The sequence below is a fragment of the Limanda limanda genome, chromosome 14, assembly GCF_963576545.1.
Source record: "Limanda limanda chromosome 14, fLimLim1.1, whole genome shotgun sequence".
NCBI classification, from domain to species: domain Eukaryota; kingdom Metazoa; phylum Chordata; class Actinopteri; order Pleuronectiformes; family Pleuronectidae; genus Limanda; species Limanda limanda.
This window is the reverse complement of record NC_083649.1, coordinates 21,856,740-21,883,389: the sequence shown is the minus strand read 5'-3', so window position 1 is coordinate 21,883,389 and position 26,650 is coordinate 21,856,740. Positions and strand designations below refer to the sequence as shown.

General features: G+C 41.0%; 2 protein-coding genes across 4 annotated transcripts; one reads left to right on the top strand and one right to left on the bottom strand.

Annotated features, from left to right (window-relative positions):
* Nucleotides 1-7,157: 7,157 nt before the first annotated feature.
* Nucleotides 7,158-12,605, top strand: rnft1 (ring finger protein, transmembrane 1). The gene is made up of 9 exons (XM_061085753.1): nucleotides 7,158-7,309; nucleotides 8,426-8,886; nucleotides 8,968-9,044; nucleotides 9,131-9,231; nucleotides 9,406-9,559; nucleotides 9,647-9,805; nucleotides 10,384-10,449; nucleotides 10,966-11,067; nucleotides 11,588-12,605. Exons 1-9 carry the CDS (start codon nucleotides 7,284-7,286, stop codon nucleotides 11,720-11,722), a joined length of 1,281 nt encoding a protein of 426 aa, XP_060941736.1. The 5' UTR covers nucleotides 7,158-7,283; the 3' UTR covers nucleotides 11,723-12,605.
* A 1,958-nt stretch (nucleotides 12,606-14,563) lies between these two features.
* On the bottom strand, nucleotides 14,564-25,767 carry rps6kb1a (ribosomal protein S6 kinase b, polypeptide 1a). 3 transcript variants are annotated; one of them, XM_061085750.1, is made up of 15 exons: nucleotides 25,559-25,767; nucleotides 24,683-24,726; nucleotides 23,606-23,726; nucleotides 21,638-21,706; nucleotides 20,881-21,028; nucleotides 20,660-20,717; nucleotides 19,730-19,830; nucleotides 19,468-19,558; nucleotides 19,282-19,372; nucleotides 18,777-18,884; nucleotides 18,613-18,675; nucleotides 18,374-18,451; nucleotides 18,174-18,281; nucleotides 17,142-17,254; nucleotides 14,564-16,317 (listed from the first exon to the last, which is right to left on the bottom strand). In XM_061085750.1, exons 1-15 carry the CDS (start codon nucleotides 25,628-25,630, stop codon nucleotides 16,053-16,055), a joined length of 1,530 nt encoding a protein of 509 aa, XP_060941733.1. In that variant the 5' UTR covers nucleotides 25,631-25,767; the 3' UTR covers nucleotides 14,564-16,052. The 3 variants fall into 3 exon arrangements, with proteins under 3 accessions (XP_060941733.1, XP_060941735.1, XP_060941734.1); XM_061085752.1 differs by having other exon boundaries at nucleotides 23,606-23,691; nucleotides 25,559-25,575; XM_061085751.1 differs by lacking the exon at nucleotides 25,559-25,767 and adding an exon at nucleotides 24,886-24,935.
* Between the last annotated feature and the right edge of the window lie 883 nt (nucleotides 25,768-26,650).

Below are 26,650 nucleotides of genomic sequence, written 5' to 3'. Positions count from 1 at the left end.
TGATAAAAAACCAAGCTTTGAGGACTCCGCATGAGCGTAACTCTCACAAAGACTCATACATGATTGTGTAAAACTAAACTGAATGCTATCAAGTATTTCAAATCAAACTTGTTACAATAGCTTTCGATCAAAACTCAGACCAGGACGTGATTAGAGGAATCATTTAATTTTATTATATATACGTGCAGATATTTAAAACAACATGAGTGGAGCCAAAGTGTTTTACAATCATAATAAGTTACAACACCAATATTGATAACAAACATGATATGTACAATCTTTGAGGTTAACATTATTAAAAAGATAATTTGTAAAATATAAACAACTTTAAAAAACACCAAGATTGACTGAGATTCATACAGTCACAAGGTAAGATTGTATAAAAATAGTCAAATCTAATAAAAAAACAGCAAGAGTCAGTGGAGAGGAGCACAGCTTCAGATGTGCTGTGAGGGGAGGAGGCTCAAACTGCTGCTTATCATGAAGTTCTCCATGAAGGAGCAAAGCGGGGAGGACGCCCACTTCCTGCAGAGACCCCATTGACAGTCTTAGACGATCTCCTCGGGCTCCTCTTCCTCTTTTTTCCCTTTAAACAAAAAACACTTTAAACATTCTATCTGACGTCAGCTGATGAAACCTCAGTGTAACATCATGTATAGTAACAACGTGAATAGGTATGAGTTGTATGGGAGCAGTGAACTTACATAATTGTCCCTTGACGACCAGCCAGGGTAGAGCTGGTTGTGGATCCGTCTCAGCCTCCCATATTCTTCATAATATTTCTCCTGTTGCTTTTTGGAGAGCGCCTTCCACTGTGGACACACAACATGTCAGTTAACACTAGTGCACGAAGCAACACACAACCACACGTAACTGCAGGCTGACAAGTGCACAAACACAATATGAACAGATCCAGAGGTTTAAGAAGTGTTGTCTTAGACGCTGCTCGGTGAGGTGAAGTTTGTGTTACACAGAGTCTCAAAGACACTTACCATCTGTCCAATGATGGTGTTGACGGCCGCACAGTCAGAGTTTTTCAGTTCGGCCAAAACTTTCGGCCTCTGCTCCTGCCTGTACAGCATGAAGGCGTTGGGCGGCTTCTTCACGTACTGCGTGTCGTCTTCCTCCTCGATCACACGCTTTCTCTTTCTGTGGGGAAACAGAACAAAACAGACAGAAATCATGAATTACCACTGTGTAAAACTGTGAGGAAAGAAACTAACATGTTAACTGGGACCTTGGTGCACAAGTCAATATAAATAAATGAAATATAAGACGACTGGGAACCAGACTTACTGTGTAATGCGGGCGTTTACTGGAGGAGGAACTCTGTCTCCTGGAGCCCCGTAAATCACCTTTTGATCACTACAGAAACACAATAAGACACATTAGATGACAGATAAAAGTGGCGTTGAAGATAAAAACAGAGCCTCGCAGGTGTGTGTGTGTGTGTGTGTGTGTCTGTGTGTGTGTGTGTTTGTGTGTGTGTGTGTGTGTGTGTGCGTGTACTTACAATACTCCAATAGGTCTCAGCCTCACCTCCAGGTGTTTGGTGTGAGTCCCTGTTTGCTGATTGTCAAACTGGAGACGTGAAAACACAAAAACAGGAGGTCAGACAAACTGCATCCTCTGTGTCATCAGTCAAAAACATAACTTGCACATAAATACCAGACCCTTGTATAATCATTTCATCTTAACATTGTTAATGTGACTCCAATCAGTTAAAACACAAACACAAAGCGTTCCTTTTGGTCACTGGAATTTGTTTGCAGACAAGCATGTCGTGAGAAAAGTACGTAAAATATATACAAAAACACATAATTACTCAGGTACAACTGGAGCATTGCAAAGCAAGTACAAACGTAACTTCACATATGACACATTGAAAGACTACAGGTAATTTAACTTAAAGATAATCAGCCTTTAAACAATATTTGAAACATAAATAGGTTTTCACCTTGAAATTGTGTAAAGCCCACTAGCATATTACCCAGCTAACATTAGGCCATTATCACATTAGCCCGTGAGCATATTAGACGATTAGCATATTCGATCGTTAGCATTGTAGCCCGCTAGCATACTATCACATTAGCCCGCTAGCATATTAGACGATTAGCATCATATCCGCCCGTTAAAATATTAGCCCGCTAGCTTATTAGTCTTTACTTGTTTTCAATTTACATTGAACTAAGTGTCTTAAATGAACTTTTAAACGTTATAACTGACCCTGAATTCAATGAAAGAACGACGTCATGTTGGGGGGGGGTCACAGGAAGCTTCTTCAAAAGTAAACATCCTTAAAATAAGTTAACCTCTTAACAGATTTGGCTGCTGCGAGCTGTCATTTCTGTGTTAAAGTCTATTTCGGACCCAGGTATTGATCAAGTTCTTGTGAATCTATCTCTAACCTGCAACTGGGACCTTACCTGTGTCTGGCAGTGCAGGGGACCCGGCTGCAGGAGGCTCTGCTGCGGGTACATCAGTGGAGCGACCAGGTCACAGAGGAGATCCTCCAGCAGCTGCTCCAGGGTGAGGCCTGTCGCCGCCAGGGGGAGGTATTCAGCAGGGGTCTCCTCCTGGGGGTAGAACCAGTCATCTACTGGGACTGCCTGAGGAGGTGTCGGGTCGCTCGGGTCTCCAAAGATCGCCTTAAACATGAGCGTTGCAATCCATTACTTTCAGCTGCGTCTTTGAGATTTAAGTCCAGAAGTTTCTCCGTGTGTTTCTCGCCGATCTCCAAAGGTGAAATGATGAAACTGAAGCTTAATGTCACTTTTATAGTCCAGGTGACGCTCTAATTGCCTTTGATCTCTCTATTCAAAAAAATACAACAAGCTGTTTTTTTTTCAAACAGCATCACATATTATATATGTATCATAACACCTATCAGTACTTTTACTGTCTTAAGTAGTAGTCCAATTAATGATTGAGGTACAATAAACACATTTATATATATAAATATTCCTTATGTATTTATAAAAAAAACATAGTATAAAAACATACTAAACTATGTTATATAACAAATAACTGTTACATACACAAGATTACATATTTACCCAATACTGATGTTCTTGTTTTTTCACAAGATTAATCGCACACATTCAAAACATAAACTCAATATAATTATAACACAGCTATGATAATGAAGTGTTTTTTATTCATGGTTGCAAAACAGACAGAACCAAAAGAGAAGTGGAAGATTTAAGTCTGTAGATGTTTAATGATGAGACATTTAAATTGGAAGTAGTTCCGACAGAACACAAATCAGCATATCTGAGGGGTAAAATAAAATAAACGTGTGGTTTACTCAGATGAAAACTATGAATACAAAGGACTTTACTATAATCATCAGCACACAAAAGCTAAAATTAAATAGAAGTTAATTAAAAGGAGTCATTAGTCAGGACAGTTCACGCTAAACACTCTACACATGCAGTCCTTGTGGAGCTCTCAGCTTATATGTAACTCTGTAGGTAAACCACCTGCAGTGAACAAACACTGAGGCCTGTAATCACCTCAGAGTAGGTAAAGTTTCCTGTTAGTGTTTTCTTTACCTTCACCATGAGTTAGACTGACTGATGACTAACCATTCGCTTACACAGGATGAATACACAGCCAGAGTCAAAATAGGCTTCAGTAAGTTATTAGTTAAAATGCAGAAGTCCAGTATAGGTATATGGGGTTCTACTGGTTGTACAGTCTTACTGCTGCAGGAAGGAACAACCTGCGATACCTCTCCTTCAGACACTGAGGGTGAATCAGTCTGTTGCTGAAGAAGCTGCCCAGTGCTGTGATGGTGTCCTGCAGGGGGTGGAACTGGTTGTCCATCAGAGAAGACAGCTTTGCCATCATTCTCCTGTGTCCCACCACCTCCACTGGGTCAAGGGGGAATCCCAGGACTGAGCTGGCCCTGCCAATTAATCGTCTTATAATAGCTGTCGTCCTCCAAGATTACACAGTAAATGAGGGAGAGCACAAATAAATGAGAACGGATTTTTGACTTGTACCTAGGGTTGCAAAGGGGCGGAAAGTTTCTACAGAACAATGCCACGTGCACTATCTCATGTGTGGAGACATTTCACCCATCCAATGTAGAAGGAAAGGCTGTGTACATTTGCAAATACTGTGCAAAGACCTATGTTAAGAATGACACAACGATGCAGAAGCATATAGTCAAGTGCCCAAAGTTTCCACAGGGCTCAAATCAGCCTATGACAAAACAAAATATTTATATTTATGTCTGTATATGACAAGGTAAATACAGTTAGTATAAATTACCCACAACATTTCCAGTTTATTCCTGTTAATTCCCGTATATTCCCGTTTATTCCCGTTAATTCCCGTATATTCCCGTTAATTCCCGTTAATTCCCATGGAAAGTTTCTAACTTTGAATATTCCCGGAATTTTGCAACCCTAGGTACAATATTAATTCATAGATAAAATCATAGCACAGGCAGCAGCACAGTAGCAGTGGCACAGGCAAATCAGCAGTGGCTAAGACAACTGTAAAATAGATAACAATTTAAAAATATATACCAACATATCATGCTAAACTTATTTTAGATAATTTATCCCAACACCTCCAACACATGCACACATTTTCAATAATTTATATCCGTCAGATGTGATTCTTCTTCTTTGGTCTTCATCATCTTGTAAATATTAGAAAGAGGTGTCAGACTGTTGTTTACACGTTTCAAACACATACAAAGTACATATTTACAGCCGACATGTTTTTCTCACATTACAACTTCAAAGATCATTAATACACTAAAGACTTCACAACTCGGGAAAGAAGCATGTGAATGTACAGGTGCACATCACATGTACCCACAAGTACAACTGAATAACTACACTACAAAGTAACTTGTACCTTGGTGGAATTTCAAATCCCTGAGTCTTCCCTGTGGTGAGCTCCAGCACAACAGCCTCCTTCAAACAGATGATCCAGGCTCCAGGGCCCGGGCGACAGGTTGCTTAAAGCGTCTTCCAGGGGACTAACCTGTTCCTGCCGACCTGGATGAAATGGATCAAGAGTGAGCCACTGAGCGCCCCTGCTTATATCAGCTCTGAATGACACAATAGTCTCCAGGTGTGTCTGCAGTATGAGAGGCAATAAGGGTGGAGCGTCCATGGAGCAGGAAAGCTGGGCTGGCACCCACACCATCAATACCAGGCCCCAAGCTTCACCTGTCACACATTTGCAGCTCCCTGACTGACTGACAAGTGACTGAGTTCAGCTCATCTGCTGGATTTTAATAACACACCTTGACAGAAGAAACGGAAACCCTGTGACACTTCTAGTGTTCACACGTATTACATCACTGAGGCTTTCACATGGATATGGAGAAGAAAATCAAATAGAAAAAGCAGTCTGCTATACTTGTCATGGGGTCTAGGGGTATGGGGGTATGGGGGTGCAGGGGCGTCAGTGGATACCCCTCAAAGAAGAATTGTATCTATATATTTATATGCATCTTTAAAAATAGCGCAAAAAAAGGTTAAAATATCAATTTTTGGTGGTGAAGGCACTAATTTCTCAATAATCTGTCACTGGAAGAAAATCTGAAACCTCTGTGAAATAAATGCACAGTGTGAACTCTGTACAAAGGAACCATTGGTCTCAATTCAACTCTAGACCCGGGGCTGACCAATGAGCTGCCGTCCTGGGACCGCTGAGGCCTGGTTCCTGACCAGTAGCTACCAATGTCTCCACTGTAGGAAAAAGTGGACTGATGAGTGATGACAGCCACTTGTCCCATTCATATGTCGCTCAATAAGTGAGATATTTATAGGACTAGTGCCAACCATCAATCCACAAGCTCCCTTAGAGGCTTTGAAAGGAAAAACACTATGAACTTGAAGCTCAGTGGTGAGCTGGGCTGTGGGCTGCCAGAGTATCTGAAGTCCCCTGGCGCTGGATCAAGAGCTTTCAACGCCTCCTTAGTGGAGTGTGAAGGTTAGACTCATGGTAGGCAAACCTTGCTGAGTGAAAATGTCACTGATGTCACTGCTTCACACTCACTCACGGCACAAATAGCACATAAGGTTTATAACTATCAAGGACTTCAGCAAAGATTTAGAGGAAAACCTGTCTCTCTCAGTGTTGTTATGGCCAGCGAGTGTCTTCAGGAGTTTTTCTGATCATTGAAACCTAACAGACATATCTGGACTTACGGTGTAAACCTCTGTTTGTACTGTGGCTGGGGCACAGGGCTGAGAATCAAATGAGAGAAGATCAAAATGAGGCTTTGTATTAAAATATGACAAATTAACATTTTCAAACACAGGGAAGTAGAAATTAACTCCCTTCTCTAATATAAACCTGCCTCAAGTAAAGGCAATTTACCTTCTGCAGCTGAGTAAATGAAAGGCTCCATTTTAGGATATATTGACATATTTTTAGTAGTTGTCGGCTATTTGAAGAGCTGATGTTGATGGAAAGTGTCTCATTATTGTTCTCTAAAGCAAAAGAAGACATGTTTTAATCATTGTTGGATTTATAAAGAATGAGAAAAGTGTAAACCTACATATTTTTATTATTATTGATTTGCAAGGTGTCTCTGATAGTTCTGGTCTGGTGCAGGTCTAGTGTCAACAATGACAATGTCAACACACACGGAGCCTGACACTGAAGCAGCAAAATGAAATTCAGTCATCACTGAATTCATGAATTACTTGTGTGCTTTTTAATTTAATGCTACTGTGACTTTCAATTATTTCATTCATGAAAATGGTTGATTATTTTTGCACGTGTTCAGAGCTGTTACCTGCACCTTGAAAAACACATGCAAACTGTATTTAGTAGGAAACAATGGGGCAAGAGACCAGTAAACATAATACATCACAGTTTTCATAAACATTGTATTTTATTATTTTACTGTATAATAGTGTCTGGGAATATCAATTAGTAGGACACAGACATTATAAAAACAAAGAAACTGCGATAAAACATGAATTTTGTCCAGTTGGATAAATACTATGTACATTTTTAAATCATGTCAAACTAGCCTGATTCTTAATGGTCCAGCCAACATGAGTGTCGTGCGAGCACCTCCCACTAGGTGGAGCTATCGCAGCGCGTCACATCCGATACGCCTTGAAAACCCCACCAGAAGAAGTTGGTGACGTCAGCTGCCGTAAACAACGTCCAGACGTCTGAATGAGCAGCTTATGATTTAGTCCGGAAGCTAACAACTTGGTTTTCTTTTTAGTTTCCTTTAGTTTTGGTTTGGCTCGGCGCCTCGGGACACTGTACCACATGGGGACCGAGAGCTTACCATGAAACTCCGGGTGCAGAATGACAGGTGAGCCGCAGCCTTCACAGCCGTGTGGAGGAAACCAGTCCACCGCTAGCTGCTAATGCTAACCCCCCAGCCCAGTGCTGCTCAGGAAGTGGTCGGCTGTTTTCTGTCTCTGTCCTCACCTGTGTGTGTGTTGAGAGTTTCATCGAAGACCGATGCTACTGTCATTAACATTTGTATAAAGACTGAGACGATCAGGATGAGCTAACTTCTGCACGTTCACCTGCCGATCAGTGAGGGGAAGTTAGCAAACAAAACACTCCTGCTAACTCAACAGTGATCCCTGTTGATGCTGCGCTGCAAACCGTCTTTATTAGTCATCCAGTTAATATATGAATACACTTAATGATTAAGAACAACACGGAGTCATTTTAGTTTCTCTTAACCTTGAACCATGTAAGAAACAATGGTTTGTTTTGATCTTCTGTCCTCAGATAACTGAAGTGTTACAACTTTAAACTTTACAGTTTGGATTTCTGACAATTCTGCCATAGCACTTCTTAATGCAGCTGTAATACACAGTTGATATTGGATTTAGTGTCTGATCCCGTCTTATAGTTTATTAATTACATTTCACTAAGTTATTTATCTTATTGTCTTATAATATCTTTCAGGCTGTTTGTTTTGTATGAACACGTATCTCCCCATTTCTGACTGTTCAGAGTCAGACAACTTTATTAATCCTAGAGAGGCAACTTGCCACGCTGTCTAACCCACACGTGTACATAAATACATTTGTAGCCACAATCAGACATCAACAACAACAAACCACAATGTCAAGCAGTTAGTAGCCTGATAGCAGAGGGAATGGAGGTATTGGTCACAATAAGTTTTGTTTACAAGGTGACACGTAATAGCACCGGCCTTAGGGCGTGACAGACAATTCACCTGAGAGGACAGGAGTTTGACGGCTTATGATTTCTGTGGGTCTCCCCCCCCCTCCATTCTTCCTGAGAGAGCACAGGTTTTTTTGCTGGATTCCAATGATCTTGGAGCAGACCTTCACAGACAAAACATGAAACCAACACAAGAGATTTACAGAACTTACTTTGTTCAACATCTGTTTTTCTTAAATGTTCTGTACAGATACATTGATTCGATCTGTCTTTTCTATGTTAGGAGTGATTCCAGACGAGCACTGAAAGTAAGGGAGTCTCCTACTGTGATGCAGCCCAATTCAAGCGAGCCGGATGCTCATGCAGGAAATGGTGTGTCCCTGACGCTGCAGCAAGATCTTCTCACCAGGACTCCGGGCTCTGGATCAGCTGCGGCCGTCCCTGAGAGCCACGAGGTGCGGGTGCCCATGGCAAGCGAGCCTGGGGAGTCTGCCGGAGGGACGTCATCATCCAGGAGGTCCAGAGTCAGTTTCAACAGCCACACCCATTCACACTCACACGGACATAATCGGGCGCAGCATCACTCCAGTTCAGAGCCCGAGCTCGACCCGCCTGACCCGGATCTGGACTCGGGAGAACCCAGCTCCTCCATGTCAGAGCTACGCTATCTCTTCCGCTGGCTCCAGAAGAGTCTTCCTTTCCTCATTATACTGTGTGCTAAGCTGGTCATCCAACATACTCTTGGTGAGTACGAGTTATGGAGAGATAATTCTGAAAAACAGTGAACACAAGAGAAGCCTCTCAAATTCTCTCTTTGTTTTCCAGGTCTAGCAGTTGGGGTTGGCCTCTTCACAACTTTTTTATATGTGAATAAAAGTATACAAACGCAAGTTTTTCTTCAGGTAAGTCAAGAGAATGAAAGTCATTGATTCATGATGCAGATTTTCTCTGCTGTTAGAATCCTAAACCATGTTTTTACCCGTCTTAGGATCATCACTCAAAGCTCCAGAGCACCTGGCTGCTACTCTTCCTGATCTTTTCAACACTCCTGCTTTACTACACTTTTCTCACTGAGACACTTTACTATTGGTAAGGTCCAAATCATCTGGTACAATCAGCGGAGATAAATCTATACTGTGTCACATTGACCACTGTATGCATATGCTGGCTAAATGAACTGCACCTTATTTAACAGCTAAGCCTGAGAAGCAGTTTAACTTGAGAGAATTGTGCCACTGAACCTTAATGTCGGTTTCCTTCCAGCCTCATCTTCCTCAGCCCATCCATCGAGCCGCTGGGTTTCTGGGAAGTTCTCTGGGCAGTCGGCATCACCAATTTCATCATTAAGTTCCTCGTCATGGGGATGAAGTGCCTTATTCTGCTGCTGCCATCTTCACTAGTGACCAACCGAGCCCGGGTAAGACTAGGGGATTTGATTTTGGGCTGTTTGATGAAATAAAACAATTGTCACTGTAATGCTAAGTCTTTCTTTTTCTGTCTCCAGGGAAGGTGGATGATGCTGTCTGAGGAGCTGGGTCAGGTGCACCAGGCCATGGCTCCAGTTTCACTGTGGTTCCGCTACCTGGTCGTCTACCAGGAGGCTGAGGGGGCCGCTGGACTCACAATCGGGGTCCTGCTGGCTTTGGGCTACCTCATACTGAAGGTGTGGTCACTGGGATTTTACAGATATAGGCTGCAGCTAGTCCTTATTCATTTGAGTGTAAAACCAAAACAATTTCTGTCCAGACGAGCGTTCAGAAATAATCTGTTCATACAAAGAAACTGGAAAACACACAACAGATGTCTATTCACATATAGTGTACATAATACTCCCTAATGATAATTAACACGTCTTTTGTCAGACTAACCATGAGGTGGAACTGTGATGGTAAATGTTAGGAACACTCTGGATTCACTGCTGAGATTTGACAAGACCCATTCAGGAAGTGAATTAATGTTTCCAACTGTCTGAGTCTGCTCGTCCAGACGGAAAGGCAGCCTCTCAGTTTTCAAAATGTAGCCAGTATTCTTTCCAAAGGTTTCTAATTTAGGGGCTTGAAAACACTTGTTTGGACACCAGGTGAAAACAAAAAAAAAGTGAGATGAATAAGTGCGGGTGAAGCTGCAGATCTTTGTTGTTTTCATGTTTAAAGTGACACTTTGACAATGAAAAAATGGTGTTTAATTAACAATTGAAATTTTTTAATTTGAACTGTTTTGTTCTTTCTCTGTTTGTTGCAGCTTTTAGGATTGTATGGCCAGTGGACATCTCTACTTAAAACCGTGAGGATATGTCTGAGTGGAGAGGTTAGTGTTTAACATCCTTATCTAAAAGTTAATGTTCAGAGTCAGTCCCCGGCTGTGTTGAGGGTTTTTCATCCCTCTGCACCGACGACAGTGTGTTTTCAGATTCGCCTTGAGGGAAGTGCAATCATTCACTTGGGACTCAAAGACGCACTGATTCTCTTTTGTTGATCCAAGTCCAGGTCACCATTTGGCCACACATTTGATACTAACATTTATTGGATTTGATTTTGGTTGACAAAGATCAAGATGGCTATGACCTCACAAAACCCAATTTTGCCACGTTAATACATTCTCCTAAGAACTCCATGAGAATCCTTTCAAACTTTGGCACAAACTGATTACCTAATTAAATTGAACATGACATCTCATATCTGACTCTTGGGAATTCCTCATTAGATTTCATTAAAATTCAAAGTGACCCCATGATTCTGGAATGTTCTTTTATGTAAACTGAAACTGTCCTGGTTGTCAGAGACATACAACCGCATGTAATTTTCATTCTCTTTTGTCCCTCAGCATACAGGCACAGCAGCCACTAGGAGTCAGTGCAGCGAGGCGGGAGATGTTTGCCCCATCTGTCAGGGAGAGTACAGGGAGCCCCGGGCTCTGCTCTGTCAGGTAAAACCAAACTACTACTGTTCCATAACGTTGTTCAGGCTTTGTCATGATTGTAGTTGGTAGGAATTTTTTATTAAGCATTTATCCCTTAAAGGGATAGTTCACCCAAAGATTCACTATCTACGAACCGCAATGCCGATGGAGCGGGTGGGTGAAGTGTTTGAGTCCACACAAAAAAAACTAAAACATAAAATGCCCCGATACTGCTTTGGGGGGCGAATTATCCCTTTAACAAAAGTTGTAATACAATAATAAGGTAAACATTTTCACACCTGCTAGTTGTTAGTCTGTGAAAATACGAAAACCAGGCGACACAATCTGTGCTCGTCTATATCCTTGTGTAATGTTCTCTTTATTCAAACTCCTGCTCTTGCGGTTGCTACATTAAGACAACCCCACATTCTCCTTTTTGAACTGATCCTCTTCTCCTCTGATCCCTTGTTTTCTCGAGTTGATCTTTTGCCCTGTTAGTGTCCACGGGCCGGACGCACTAACACGATGCTGCTTCTCTGTTGCGCAGCACATCTTCTGTGACGAGTGCATCGCTCTGTGGTTCAACCGGGAGAAGAGCTGCCCGCTCTGCCGCACGGTGATCACAGAGAAGGTCTACAAGTGGAGGGACGGAGCCACATCTCCACACCTGCAGATTTACTGATGGATGAGGGGGTGGGACATTGCTATTAGTTTGTACTTTAATGTGATTTTTACTTTTTTCCATGCCTGTCAAACCCCACTGACAAGTAATGTTGTACAAACTGTTTGATGCACCCACTGTGGGCCGGGGTCACTACAGGCACACAGCTCACACCTGCAGGAGACACGTTCCTGCCTTATCGACCAGCACATCCCTCCACGTCTCTGACAAACGGAAAGTTGATTATTTTCATCCATTCAAATGTTTTATTTTTTCAGTTTAAAGTTTCTCCCCTCGTGTTGCTTTTATTTACCCTTATAATCTTAATATAAACTTTCCTCACGGGGCAGTTGTCTACTTGTAAATATGGAAAGATTCAGAAATATATTTAAAACGAAGTATTTTAAAAAGAGTTGTCCTCCTTCATACGTTTGAACAAAATGGGCAAAACGTGAACCTTGTCCATCAAGTGTTTTCTAAATTTTTGGACGCAACTTTTGTGATTTGTAACAATAAATGTGCGGAGTAGAGCGGCTGCACATCTCTGCTCAGGAGCGCTCGCTGCTTTAACGGGTTCAAACGTGAGACTGAAGGGCTGACGACCACCTCACTGCAGAGCACACAGTCACATGGTGCAGATAAAGGAACTGTCAACAAGATGATCAGTTTGCCTTTTGCTTTCAGCTTTTGGTGACAATTTATAACAACTGGTAAAAAGGATGCAACTGAGCTTGTGAGATTGATTTACACAAAAATAATATTTTTCTATAGAGGTGACTCAGCCTCGTTTTTGTAAAAACCAAAGACTGGGAGAAACAGCTATTTTATTATGTACAAAAATAATTTTACTTTGTTATTTTTATCCATTTTGATCCATCAAGTATCTGAATAAAGATTTACATTTGATTGATGTGTGACTCGTTTCATGAAGCACAATGACAATCGTTTATTAACTAACAGTAAAGTCTGTTACAGTCTCAGGACCTGGTCACATATGTGCAAATGTATCAGTGGCGAACCTCCTGTCCACTTCTGTGTGAACCAGGAAGAAACATTCACTTCCTGTGGTGAAGCAAATGACCCACGATATTTACTTTGGATTTGCGTATGAGTGACTTTACCTTTATGACCTCACAGTATATTTTACCTTAGAGAACAAAGAGTAGTTAATATGATCCGTAAATGGCACTAACACAATCACACATTCAAAAATTAACTGTTTCATTGCCTTTTATCAGAAATATTTTTTTAATTTTGACTGTTATGCGCTATCGGAAGGAGTAAATCAACAGATAGGATCTTAATTGGCGATTCACACACGCATTCAACTCAGAGTTGGAGTTCCGCACCTGAAAGTCACATTTCATCTGCATCTCAAACATACATGAACAGAAACGACATGTGTCATTGGTAGTTACTGCTCATTAACCTGACAGTCATTTATTAGTGAAGCAAAGGAATGCATGTCCTTGAGGTCTAACAGGAAGTGAACTTTATGGAACAACCCCAAACTTTTCCACACACATTTACAATAATCAGCAAACTGTACAAACACACTGGAATCTGTCAGCAAAGGCACAATGCCACTCCCATTGAATTTTGCATCAGTTTCTTTAATCCACAATATCTGCCCTTACTTAAACACTGCAAAAGAAAATGAAGTTCAAGTTCTCAGTGAAAATCTTAGATATCAAAATGTTTTCTGAAAACCCCCATGAATGAGGCTCCACTACAAAATAAATACTGTTAGACATTAAGGTCACCGTCCTTGAGTATAGAATAAAGAAAAAGCTGCATCTGAGGTTGCTGGAAGTAAGTCAAGGTCTGTGGGAATAAAAACCATACTCTACATGTTTTATCATCATACTCTGAAATGAATGCTGAATCTAATGATCACACATTTTGCTGCTTTATCTAAATAAAACTACGTAATAAATACTCAGTTTGCATAGTGTGGACAATGCAGCGGAAACATTGGAGCTTTAAATAAATAAAAACAAAGAAACCTAACAGAATGAAAAACATGGAGTGACTGCGATTTGACCGGAATGGTAGAAAAAAAGATTTATCCTCTCAGACACATTAAATAAACATGAACTTAACACAAGCTTCAACTATGTGTAAAAAAAAAAAATATTAAAGGTAACATACAGTAACACATTTAAACGTATCGAAGTAACAACGTGGAAAATAAAACACCTTAAATGTTGGATGAGGAAAAAAAAACATGCTTGATCTTTGAACCTGGCAGAAATCAGACTCTGCAGTCGTCATTCAGCAAAAAATATTTGGTTCGTTGAGACAGTGCAATTGGTCAATTTTAAACAACTATTTGAATCAAAAGAAATATTAGGGAGCCATTCAAACATCCTTTCAATTTTCAATTCATACCCTGGAAATCTGCATATGAATGTGTGGTTAAGATGCAAAGTTTCAAGTGGCCTCTACTCCAGAGGCTGGAAATGCAGCTTCATGTCAAGCATCTCAGATAAAACCCATTTAAATAAGATGTGTCTGGGTTTATCCCAATAGCACTGAGAGCCCTCAACTGTCAATGCACTAAAAGCATATGCAGAACACATAGAACAAATGCAGCCGGAATCAGTGAAAGTGAGGAAAAACAATGCTGCAGGGGGTCTTAGGAACGAAGCGCAAAAAGGCATTTAAAGTCTGTTTACATTCAACACAAAGGAACTGAACGGAGCTTCTGGACAGGCCTCCTGCAGAAAGCATTCCAGTCAGCCGAGGCAGCAGAATCGATTGTGGTGAGCCGATGCTTTCGTCTGAAATTTCACTGCTCATCTTTTTATAGCGGCTTTTTCCGTAAGTCGTGCTCGCTCCCCCCCACCCCCCCTGCTCCTAACCACGCGCTCCGGCGACAAAGGCAAAGTGTTTATTTTCCTCATATGTAAAGGAATGCTGTGTTCATAGTGGAATATTTCTACTTTTACTCATGGTGTAACCTGCAAGTTATTATCACAAAGTGATCTTTAAAGTAAACTAAACAAAAACAGTCTGGCATGTCGAGGGGGAAGTAGAAACCTCCTGTAACCAAAGTCTCTCATCGTGATGGAGGCGTCAAATCGTAAACACTAAAAGTAACATGGTCCAGACTTGAGGATAAAAGAGCACCAGTAAATCATAGAACACCGGCTGAGTGCACGGCAACAAGCTACAGCCCATTTATCAGCTGGTCATGTCCAGCCAAGAAGCAGATCTAACTCCTTTGAGAAGCAACTGTCCCACACCACTCCTCAGACTGACTGCACATCTACAGTAGTTACAGAATCTACACATCACTGTTTAACTCAGATGTGAACTATAACCTGCAAAAAACTAGTTAAGATCCCAATAAATACAGTGTAACAAAAACACTGGGAGCAGACGCAGATCTCTCTCATTGGTTTGGAGTCTAGCCTTGGTTTGGAGTTCTGTTGGTGATGTGTTGCTGGGTTTTCGTGTCAAAACTTTGGTCTCATCAGAACATAACACACCGTCTATGTGGGGAGAACTGGACCAAACTTAAACCAGGGTTGGATGTTTTCTTTGTGAGAAAAAGCTTCTGTAAAATGAAGAAAATGAGATTCCGTAGTGACATTTCGGGAGCGACCGGTACCCAGAGGAAACTCCTGCAGATCCTTTAACGCCTCCCTGCCTGACCTCTTCCTGTCTCATCAATCCTGGACAACTTGTTCTTTGTAATGCCACATTTTCTGCCTTGAACATTCTTATACCCCTGCGTCTCTCCTGATCAATATCTTTCAACAACCCGGAGGCTCTTTGTGGAACATGGCTTCAACAATAGAATACAAATAAGAAAATGTCAGGAGAACTCAGTGGGAACCGTATTCAGGGTTAATCCGAGTCAGCTGTATAATGACTACTATTTAACCCAAGTTTTTATGGGACTGGTTGATAATGAACCCAGCCACATCCCCAATTATAATAGTTCACGCACATTTAGGCAACCTGGTTATTTTCCTAAAAGGTTTCAGTTTTTCTCTTGAATTTCAGAGGGTGAAGTTCAAATTAAAGGTGGAAAAGGTCTGAACACACCTGTTAACACTGCAGACTAAACACTGCAGTTTGAACAGGGATGTGTAGACTTGGTACTGTCTACACTACTGTTGCTGACTGCTGAGCATCAGTGGCAGTCTGAGGAGGCCACGCTGAGTCAGGAGGACTTTGGAGGCCAAACAGGAGAAGGCGCAGCTGGAAGAGCTGGTGATCTGCGTTGATAGTCAATATTTCGTAATAAAATAAAATTCTACAAGTCTCTCTTGAAGAAAACGATAAAAGAGAAGGAGGAGGGGAATTAGAAGAGTCCTAATGTTCACAGGCAAGCCGCGCGTCATAGATTCATGCGCAGGTGCTCGGGCCGCTTGGAGTTCATGGGGTAGGCCTGCTTTTTGTACAGGCCTGCGTTGATGCCTGACGGGTGCCTGATGGGAAGTGGCGCCGAGACCTCCGAGTTGCTGCCGCCGCCGCCCGTGTCCATTTGCTCCACTGCAGACACTTCCATAGGCTGCTCTCCAGAGCCCGAGGACAGCAGGGAGGAGCCGCCTGTCAGCTTGAGTCCCCTGGGCCAACACTCACCTCCTGCAAATTTCACCGGACTGTTGGAGAGAGAAGATGTGAGAAACTTTCAAATTCCTCTGAGCTTTTGGACAGGTTCTTTTCTAAAAAGGTACAGAGGCAGAGATGTGTGTCGCACAATTATAAATGGAAGAGTATTTATCATTGACAATCTGTAAAAATACTAGAGCTTAGGGTGGCAAAATTCCGGGAATATTAAAAGTTGGAAACTTTCGATGGGAATTAACGGGAATATACGGGAATAAACTGGAAATGTTGTGATTAATTAATACCAATTGTATTTACCTTGTCATATACAGACATGAATATAAACATTTTGTTTTGTCATAGGCTGATTTGAGCCCTGAGGAAACTTTGGGCACTTGACTTTACGCCTCTGCATCTTTGTGTCATTCTTTACATAGGTCTTTGCACAGTATTTGCAAATGTACACAGCCTTTCCTTCTACATTGGATGGGGTGAAATGTCTCCACACATGGAGACATTTATATAGTGCACATGGCATTGTTCTGTAGAAATTTTCCAGAAATTTACAGGAAATTTTCCGCCCCTTTACAACCCTCACAACCCTACACTCAGTATGGATTTGATTTTGGAAAACTGACCCCTCCCATTCTTGAACTATACTGAATGTGATGATAAGATATTTTCAAGCTTTCAGGCAATTACTGTTGTGGCATTGGAAAGAAACTTTTATTTACACTGGATGGATTTATTTAGGCCTGGCCAACGTTTACAAGGTCAGCAAATGAGTCATCGATGTGGAGAAGACTTGCTGTGGGAGAGGCTTGTAAATGACCAGTGGAATTTGATTGAAGCAGAGAGAAAAACAACTGGCTGTTACCTCACAGGTGTTCTTGGGCTTCCCGGGAACTTCCGTGGTGAGCGTACTTTTGGTTCGAATGAGAACTTCTCTTTGACGTTTTCCAGCACAGATGGGGCTACATATGTGAAACCCTGTGGAAGGGGTGGGGGACAAAAACAGAACGATCTGAGTCCACCTCTTCAAAGAGCATCATTCTGAAAACAACCCACAGCTGATGATGAAAAATGAAACGCTGAGTAAACCAGATCATGCAATGTGGTGGAACAGTGATTGAACCTTCCAGGAAAACAAACAGGACTAAACCAGATGGGAAGAATTAACCGATTCTCGTAAGACCTACTTGTTGAAAAGAAATTTTTTTAAATCATGTCCAGAGGTTGTGTTTGTAGGTTTGTTTGCAGACAACACAGAAACTGTAAAGCGCAAAAGTAAATGTCACATTGTTGCTCTACTGAAATCCCTAACTTTCCTTAAAACAACCAGATCTAAAAATCCAGCATCATCGTCTTCACTGCCATCAGTTCGCACTTGTACTTTAGTTTACTTACTCGACAAATAAACTGATTGAGTATTACTCAAAATCACTGTTTATTGTAAGTGTTATCAGAGATTGACAACAAATTACACGTTACATGACATTTATTGGTCGTCTTACATTAAGCTCAAGTTGATATACATACATATTACTCTCTAAGGTGTTAACTGGCAGTAACAGATACTCCTGCTTACTGCTCTTTGAAGTCACATTTACTCCAAAATAGGAAAAGGTGATGCCAACAAAAAACAACAGGGTTTTTGTGTTAGCCTTCTGACTACAACACAATGATGAAAGGCAGAGGTACCTTAGTATTCAGCAAGTGTCCTTATTGTACGCAACATAATCTTTTATTGTCATTTTCAACAAGCATTATTTTTGAGTGGCTGCATGGCCTGTCAGGGATTATTCCTTATAGCACTTGTTTTGAGGGTATTAGAACCCTATGGAAACTGTATGCCAGATGTTAGCACAGCAGCTGGATGCACAATTTTCTGTGGAAGTCTAGAACCTACCAGGAAGACTTGATTGGCACTTTCGCTGAGCGTGGAGTCGTCAGGGCTGTCCACTGGAGGCTGGCTGGTGAACTTGGAGTCAAACTGGCTGACGTCATCAGCCGATTGCTGCCAAAAGATGTAGGTCAGTTAATCATCTGGCAGGGACAGGTCACACAGTACGTTGCTGCAGTTAAAAATTAAATTAAATTAAAACTCACCAGGAAAGGTTTAAATGGCGGCTCTACTTTGCGAGCAAGGAGGTCATCCCAATTTAAATGTCGGAAGAATGAATGAGCCTGGGAAAGACAAGGACAGGAGCAAGGTTTGAATATTTCCAGAGCACCAGGTTCATCAAGATGGATTCTCATTTTCTAAGGTAATGTATTAAGTCCCAGATCAGGATGTTAACACGATGCATTTCACACACTTGTGACTCTTCTTTCAGTGAATGTCATACCTGAACCTCAGCAGCATCTCCTTGTCCAGCCCCGAGTCGTAAAGAGGCATTTCGTTTCAGCAGCTGAAAGAAACAGTATAAAGAATAAATTTTTCTCCAAATATTTCAGCAGAGACACAACAGCCAGTGAAGCCAAGTGCAGAAGGAAGGATCTCACAACTCACCTTTTTCAGAAGGTCCCTGGCTTCTTGTGTGAGGTAAGGTGGAAGGCTGAGTTTACATTTCAAGATTTTGTCAATCGTCTTCTTTCGGTTCTCACCAGTAAATGGTGGCTGTTAACAAGGAGAATGTAAGAAACAATAGTTCAGCAAATGTTTCCTCATTCAATTGGCCTCTCCATGGCACAGGGACACATTTGCTTATACTTGAGCCACATACTAGAAGTATTATAAACCAAATTCAGTTATATTTTCTGACAGGTAGGATGAACGATGATGTTTTCTTACTTCACTCTGCACCATAGACTGTTTATAAAAAGCTCAGGAAACAATGCCCAGCAAAGAACATTATATATCACAGTATAATGTAGAACTGTTTGTGGAGGACTCACTAATGTCAGAGAATAATTCTGAAGTAGCTCCAGAGCATTAACACAGGACAACCAAAGAGCCAGGTTTAAAATGGGCACTGTGCTAGTTTTAACAACGTGATGAAGCAGTGTGAACTTACTGCGCCTGTTAGCATGTCATACATGAGAGCTCCTAGACTCCACCAGTCCACTGCCCGGTTATGTCCACTCCTCATCAGGATCTCTGGAGCCCTGAGGAAAGAGAGAGAAGGAGAAGATTGTGTCCAGTCTCAATGTTCAGATGTTTTCAAAACAGAATCTGAACTTAGCGTGACTGTATGACATACATGTATTCAATAGTGCCACAGAAGGTGTGGGTGACTGTTCCGTCATGGATGGACTCTTTGCATAGACCAAAGTCTGTCAACTTCACATGCCCTGCATAGAAACAGAACCACAACAAGAGCGTGAGAGAAACCACACTTTAAACAAACAATAGATCGAGTATCACACTAACCAGAGAAAGAGGGAACAACAGTTCACATGTGGACGTCTAGATACAAGTCTTTCAAATTTGCCTTTTCTGAGCAGCCTTTCAGGATTATGTACCGTTGTTGTTGAGCATGATGTTCTCTGGCTTCAGGTCTCTATAGATGATGCCCTTTTGATGCAGGTGACCCAGTGCCATCGAGATTTCAGCAAGGTAGAAACTGTCAAGAGAAACAAGCAAGTCATCACGTCAATCTGTCTGTCTCTCTCTCTCTAAATCTTACACTTATCAATGCATGTGATCCAAGTCACTCTCCACCACACATCTGCCTGTTTTCACAAAACTCACTGGACTCAGTGTTCTTAAGATGCTGTTTGCACATTTAAAATGTACCAGCGTGCTGATGTCAGAATCCATGTAAATGCCGTTAATCTCTTTAGCAGCTCATGTGTGATTGTTAACATTAGTGTTCCAGAGACATCATGATCCTGCTGTGCATCATGAGTCAAAACAAAGCTAACACAAAAAGGAGTGAAACACTCTTAGGACATTAGTTCTAAGGAAAAGTTCAACTCAACACTGTAAACTAGTAAAAACAAGAGTAGACCTAAGATATAATTGTATCCCTGTTCCAATGTTAAAAATAGAGTACACAGAATGGATTGCATCTATACAGTGCGTAGGGGATCAAACCACCGACACTGTGATCCATGGACAAGCAACGCTATTCAGTTCAGTTGTAATGTTTGATATCTCTTCTTTTTATTGTGCATCTCAGATGACGTTTGTCTTTTGCTGGTGTATGCTAACATTAGCAAGCTGGACTTAGCTGAGCAGCACAGAAGCAGCAACTGTGTGAAGGTTGAAACAAACCTGATTTAACGAGCTGGGTGTGATATTGCTTGACTTGAAAAGATATTTTTTTAAAGACGTGATGGTGAATAAACTCAAAGACTCTGCCACTGTTGTTTGTTTACGATCCCAGACATCGATGCTACGTCAAGCACACCACAATCAACAAGAATGCCATGTTTACTAAATTGACTTACCAGGCTGTGTCTTCCATGAAGATGCCCTCTCTTTCCAGTTGCATGAACAGCTCTCCTCCTGCATTAACCACATACAAAGTCCGTCAGTCAATTTTACTCACAGTTGAAATTTCGACCCACATTTCACAAATCCACTGCATTATTTTGCTGAATGTGAATTCATGACAATACAGAGCCATGACATCTGTGCTGTTGGTTTGAGTGGGCATCACTATGCTCACCGCTGAGATACTCCAGGATGAGGTACAACTTTCCCCCGGTCTGGAAGGCGTAGATGAGGTCGACAATGAACGGATGCTTCACCTCCTCCAGAATGTTCCGCTCAGCTTTGGTGTGCGCCGTGTCTTTAGCATTACGCACAATCATCGCCTTGGCGAGAGACAGAAAAACACAGAAAGTCAGTGTGTGAAATCATTCTGGCAATAACTTACACCCAACTGGCTGGTGTCAACAATGAGGGATCAGGATGCCATGATGGCTGCTGCAGTAAAAATGAGAACCTCGAGCTTCAGGGGAATATGAGCTGGCTTTTCAGGCCCAGTCAGGCATCAGCTCTGTGTCAGCTGGAGACAGGAGGCCAAGCTGAACAGAGGCTGCAGCTTTGAGGTTTCTTGGGGAAAAGCCTGCTGTCATTATTTTGGGTGGTCTGTGCTTTGCTTCTGGCTGGAGCTGAATGCACCAGTATGAAACCAGTAACGACACACAGTGACATAACTTACACTTGAAACTCTATACACTGTTAAGCTCTATAAGACTTTGGAGTCAACCGAGTATTATAAGAGCTAATTCCCCAAGGAGGTTTGCCACTTGTGTTCCTTTACATATGAATTAGATCATCCAGACACTGCTGCTCTCACACTACATTACTGTGAATGTACTGTAGGGGGCAGTTAGGTATGCTCATTATAGGTGAGCCTTTGTGATATTGACTATATTATACTGTGTATTTATATCAATGTTAAAAACGTAGACACTCACCTTCTTCAGAACTTTCATGGCAAATATTTTCCCAGAGGTAGAACCTGATACCTTCCGAACTTGAAACACCTGTAAAGATAAACATCATAAGTCCATTTAAACAGGCTTTCTGTAGAATTCTCACTAAAGACTTGTTCAACCTCATTAAAACTACAGAGAATTCAAAACCTATTTCAGTTAATTTGGTTAAAGTATAACAATATGATGGGAAAGTATGAGCAATGATGTCAGCTTGAATAATTTCATTGACATGTTTTGCAGTACTGGTTCAGGATAAGTGGCAGAACATTTTTAGATGGAACCAATCACAAACCATTATCTCTTTTAAGTTCCTTTGCATTTTTGCTAAAATCAACACTTTCCCATAATGAGACAATGAGGTCATAATCACTACTGTAATGACTATAATAACTGTAGCTAGAATTAGTGGCTTGCTACAACACTGATGCTGCTGACTGACTCAAAACCTTTTTTTCCCAGTTGAATAGCCTGTATGAAGTTCACAATACTGACTATTCCCCTTTTAGTATATAGGCGGGTATGGTCTTCTCACAGTTTGAAAATCTAAAACATTTTGTAACTTTATCACGGTGGGTATTGGGAACATTCAGAGACATGATTTCTTACATATTAAAATAATTTCTTTAGCAATGATGAGAAGTTTGGAAACTTTTGCATGTCTATTAGTATGAAAGAGAAATAAAAAACACAGCTCAAACACGTGAGCTTTATTTAGTTAGTGTCAAACCTGTATTATTCTTATATAATTCTGACTACAGCCCAAAAAGGGACTGCTCTGATTTGAAGTCACTGTTAGAGTATGGGTATACCAGCATAAATGTTGATAGAGTATGTGCCAAAGTAGATACTGTAACTTAGAGGGTTTTTTCAAGAAGTGTAATTACTCTGAAATGCTGGAAATCCTCAAGCTGCAGAAAAACGACGTCTTAGTCACACACAAAACCACTTTAAGTAAAGAATAAGTCATGCATTTGCTTGTTAAGTGAAATACGATCCCACAATAACTTTGGTGTGGATTTTCATTGTTACGCTAAGAAAGAAGTACGTCAGAAAATTTCCAGAGCTCGTCAGGTTGGTTTAAATAAACATGTTAACACCAGAATGAGACCATGATTAGACAGATTTCCAAACATACAATGCCAGTTAAAACTTTTAAAACAACTCAATTTTTCCAGTTTACATAGAAATTTCATCAGATTAGTGGTTAACTACCCGAGGTAAAAAAATAAGTTTAGGTCACAAAAAAGTAAAAGAAATCCCCTCGTTTTAAAGACTTTTTTCCAGGGGATTAACAGACTGGTTTAAGCACAGCTTTACTGCAGCTTTCAATGAAAATGAAGGCAAACGAACAAGAACCACATGAGTGAAAAAAAATTGTGGTGTTCTACAACATTTGACTGGTTGTGAATATGCAGATTACATACTGTTATATAAGTATAACCTATTTGTATAGCACGTATCTAAACAAGGTTAAACAGTGCTTCACACAAAAAAAATCCATGGCAAAAGGGGGAATGAATTATAATAATAGGTATTCAGTTCAGTTCAATTTGAAGAGCCAAGTCATAACATAATAAGGTAAAGACCTTCAATTTATAGATAAATATTTGATATCATTTGATGCTGGTGTAGGTAAAGTAGGAGGGGCTTCTGCGTTGCCACATCGTTTGTTCCTGACACTTTTCAAAATTACATTTCAAGACATTTCAAATGTAATGTGCAAAGAGCATGTAAAGTAGCCCAACCTAACCCAAGTTACAAACCCAACTTCACAGCATTACTTATAGAATATATGATTACAGCATTCTGATTCTAAATGTCAAGTAAACATACATCTTTAAGAGGAATATGGAGGATCAAGATAATGTACAGGTGTAAAGAAGATGTACAGGTGTGTGGGAATTTGTTAAAATTTACATTCCCATGCCAGAGAATGAGGAGTCTCACCTTTCCATAGCCACCTTTTCCCAATACTTTAAGCAGCTCAAAGCATTCAGGCCTGATTTGCTCTGTTCCTTTGTTCACGATGTTCTCTGAAATTTCAAACTTCTCACAGTCATCCATGTTACTGGCAAAACAAAGAATAAAGAAAATAAATGGAAAACTGCACGTACACAACATTAACTCCACAGTGTGTTTACAATTTGCAAGACCGACAGCAGCATTATGAGACAGGGTTACAAACATTTGTGCTTTAACATAGACATGGTAAAGGTTGAACTGAGGTTGATAGTGCAGCAGTATATTAATGGGAATGGGATGCTGGGATGGGAGCGCACCGCTTAAGTGGTTTCTAAACATGTAAATACAAAAGGTCCCTCAAATAGATCAAGATGAGAGTAAGGTGGTTGATCTAATTATATTATTTACGCTCATAATGTATGATGTAAAAATATGAATATAAAAAAAACACCAATTCTGTCAAATAAGTCTGGAGCAAACAATTATATTCATTATCTGAGAAGATTTTGATGTCAGAAAATAGCTAAATAATGCACATCAAAGTCTCAAGTCTTTGAACAGATGATTGTGTAAGAAAATAGTGATAGTCATCATACATCAATTATGGGGAGCTTCCCCTATCTTTATTCAAGAGTGTCGTCTTTCAGTTTGAACCTTACTTTACCCTATTTGAACCCTTTCACTCAGTACCCTGCGCTCGCACTCTAATAGCCCTTAAAATCCAAGAGCAGATAAACGTGAGAGCAGACGTTTCATGCGCACACAGAAGGGAAGTGAGCGCGAGGAGAAGAACTGACGCTGGAGTGCAGGAAATCTGTCCAAACAGCAAAATATCTGAGCTCAGTTTGAGCACAAGCAGAGCAAACGGCGAGCAGCGGCTATTTGAGTGTGAGCACTGGGTTTTCAGTGAAGGGCGCAACATAATCAGAACATGAACTCCTGCTCTCAAGCTGAAAGACTACACGTTGAATTGAGGTAGGAAAAATCACAGTCAACTAATTGATTAATCGCTTGACATCGTTCCCTTAGTTGATACTGTGATATTAAAAGTATGATACTCACAATTCAAAGCCAGTGCACTGGTCCATGTATTCACTGAACTGAACCTGAAAACCACAGGAGGAGGAATGTTAGTAACAAGCAAGACGTAATATTTAGATTTGTTTAACATGTACACAGCTATTTAAACTTCTTTTTTTATCAATTTAAAAATATTCCCTTGAGAACATGTTTATAATTAATAACCAAAGTTGTATGCAAAACACATTTTAGTCTTAATAAGCATCTTGACGTCAAAGCTAATGGACAGTGTGCTGCTGCTTCCGGTCACTGTGCCGTGGGTTGTCGGTCTGTTTCCCTGTCTCTTCATGTAAAGTCCACTTAATAACAAATTCTGAAGAGTTGAGAAACCATGTGACGTTCGCGTACTGAGCTGCGTATCGACGCAGGGCAGGAAACCGCTAAACATGACTCCATTATCGGACACGCAGAGATGGACGCGAATGTATGTTTCCTTTGTGTTCAACGTTTATCATCGTGGTTTCACACAGCATTTCTCCATTGTCCACCAGCTCAGTGGGGTTTGTCTTCACTGTAGAGAAGAGAAGTAACGTTACACGGTGCCGAGCGGGTTCCATGCTAACTTCAGCAGGTGTAACTCAAACAACAACCGGTCTGCCCTCCACACTTTGGACTCCGGGGATGGATTTGTCCGGTGTAACAACAGTTCGTAGTTTTAAAGCAGTGGAAATGCAATGATAATTTATTAAAGCTAAGAACAGTAGCTGTTTAAAAAGGGACCACCACATTTCCGCGGGAACGTGGACGTGTCCGATAATGGATGCGCCACCGGTGAAGCCAACAGTGCAGGCCTCGGAGTTGCTCGGCGCTAGCTAGCTAACAGAGGCGGCGTTAGCATGGACGTGAGCGCGGACTCACCCCGTCCTCCAGGTCGTCGTCGGAGACGTTCTCGTCCGCTTGATCCAAATCGATGTCGAAAACCCCGGCCATGGCCACGGCGCTTCGGTCGCTGTTTAACCACACAAGTCAGTCTCGCTCAGCGGCCTCATGGAGGAGATATCACCGCTACAGCCGGCTACAGAGAAGCGAGCGTGGACTAGCATCCAGCTAACCACAACAACACGGGAGCAGAGCGGCAGCGGGACAGAGCCTCTAGTGGCCGGCACCGGTACTACTACACGCACTTTACAGTAACACATGATCATTGCACGTCATTTCAAATAAAAAAAATATATTAACTGATTGTAAGAAAGCTCATTTTTTTAATGTGTGTGTGCAATTAATTATCAAGATATGCATTCAGGACATGTCAGACATATTTTAAAGTGAAATTATTTTTTTTTGACTGTTACAGACAGAAAGACAATCGATTCTCACGCTGATGTTACCAAACAAGTAAATAGCTAGATAGATAGATATGAACTTTATTGATCCCAAACTGGGAAAGGATTGCGTTACAGCAGCAAGCCAAGTAGCAATAAAACAGATACGAAGAATTCAAATAACTACAAATATAATCAAATAAACAATAAAATATGCTAAAATAACTGTACATACACCCTCTGTAGATAATAGACAATAAAGTTCTAGAATACACAGTAAAGTACTCAATATGTAGAGCTGCTGACGTGACTTCAAGGCCTCCCAGAAATCAGTTTCGATATCTTTTTCAATGTCCTAATTATTACACTAATGGGCAGCAGGATGTAAAAATTTGCCTCTTTAGTTTCCTCCACCTACAATGTGGACGGTCCTATTCAAACACTGCCAAGTCATAATCAGATCACCTAATTGAGATAATGTGTGGTTATGGGTTTGGTGGTCTCAGTTTATTTTTGTCAGTCCTGATGTTGTGGATCTAGTCATGCAGTAAAAGCCAGGCAAATCAGCAGGGAAAGAAAAATGGCCACATATACTTAAATATCTCTGTTATCTTAAAGCTTATCTAGACAAAACAATTCATCAAGAAAATAACAGGTAAATATATTGATCTTGATAATGTAAATAATG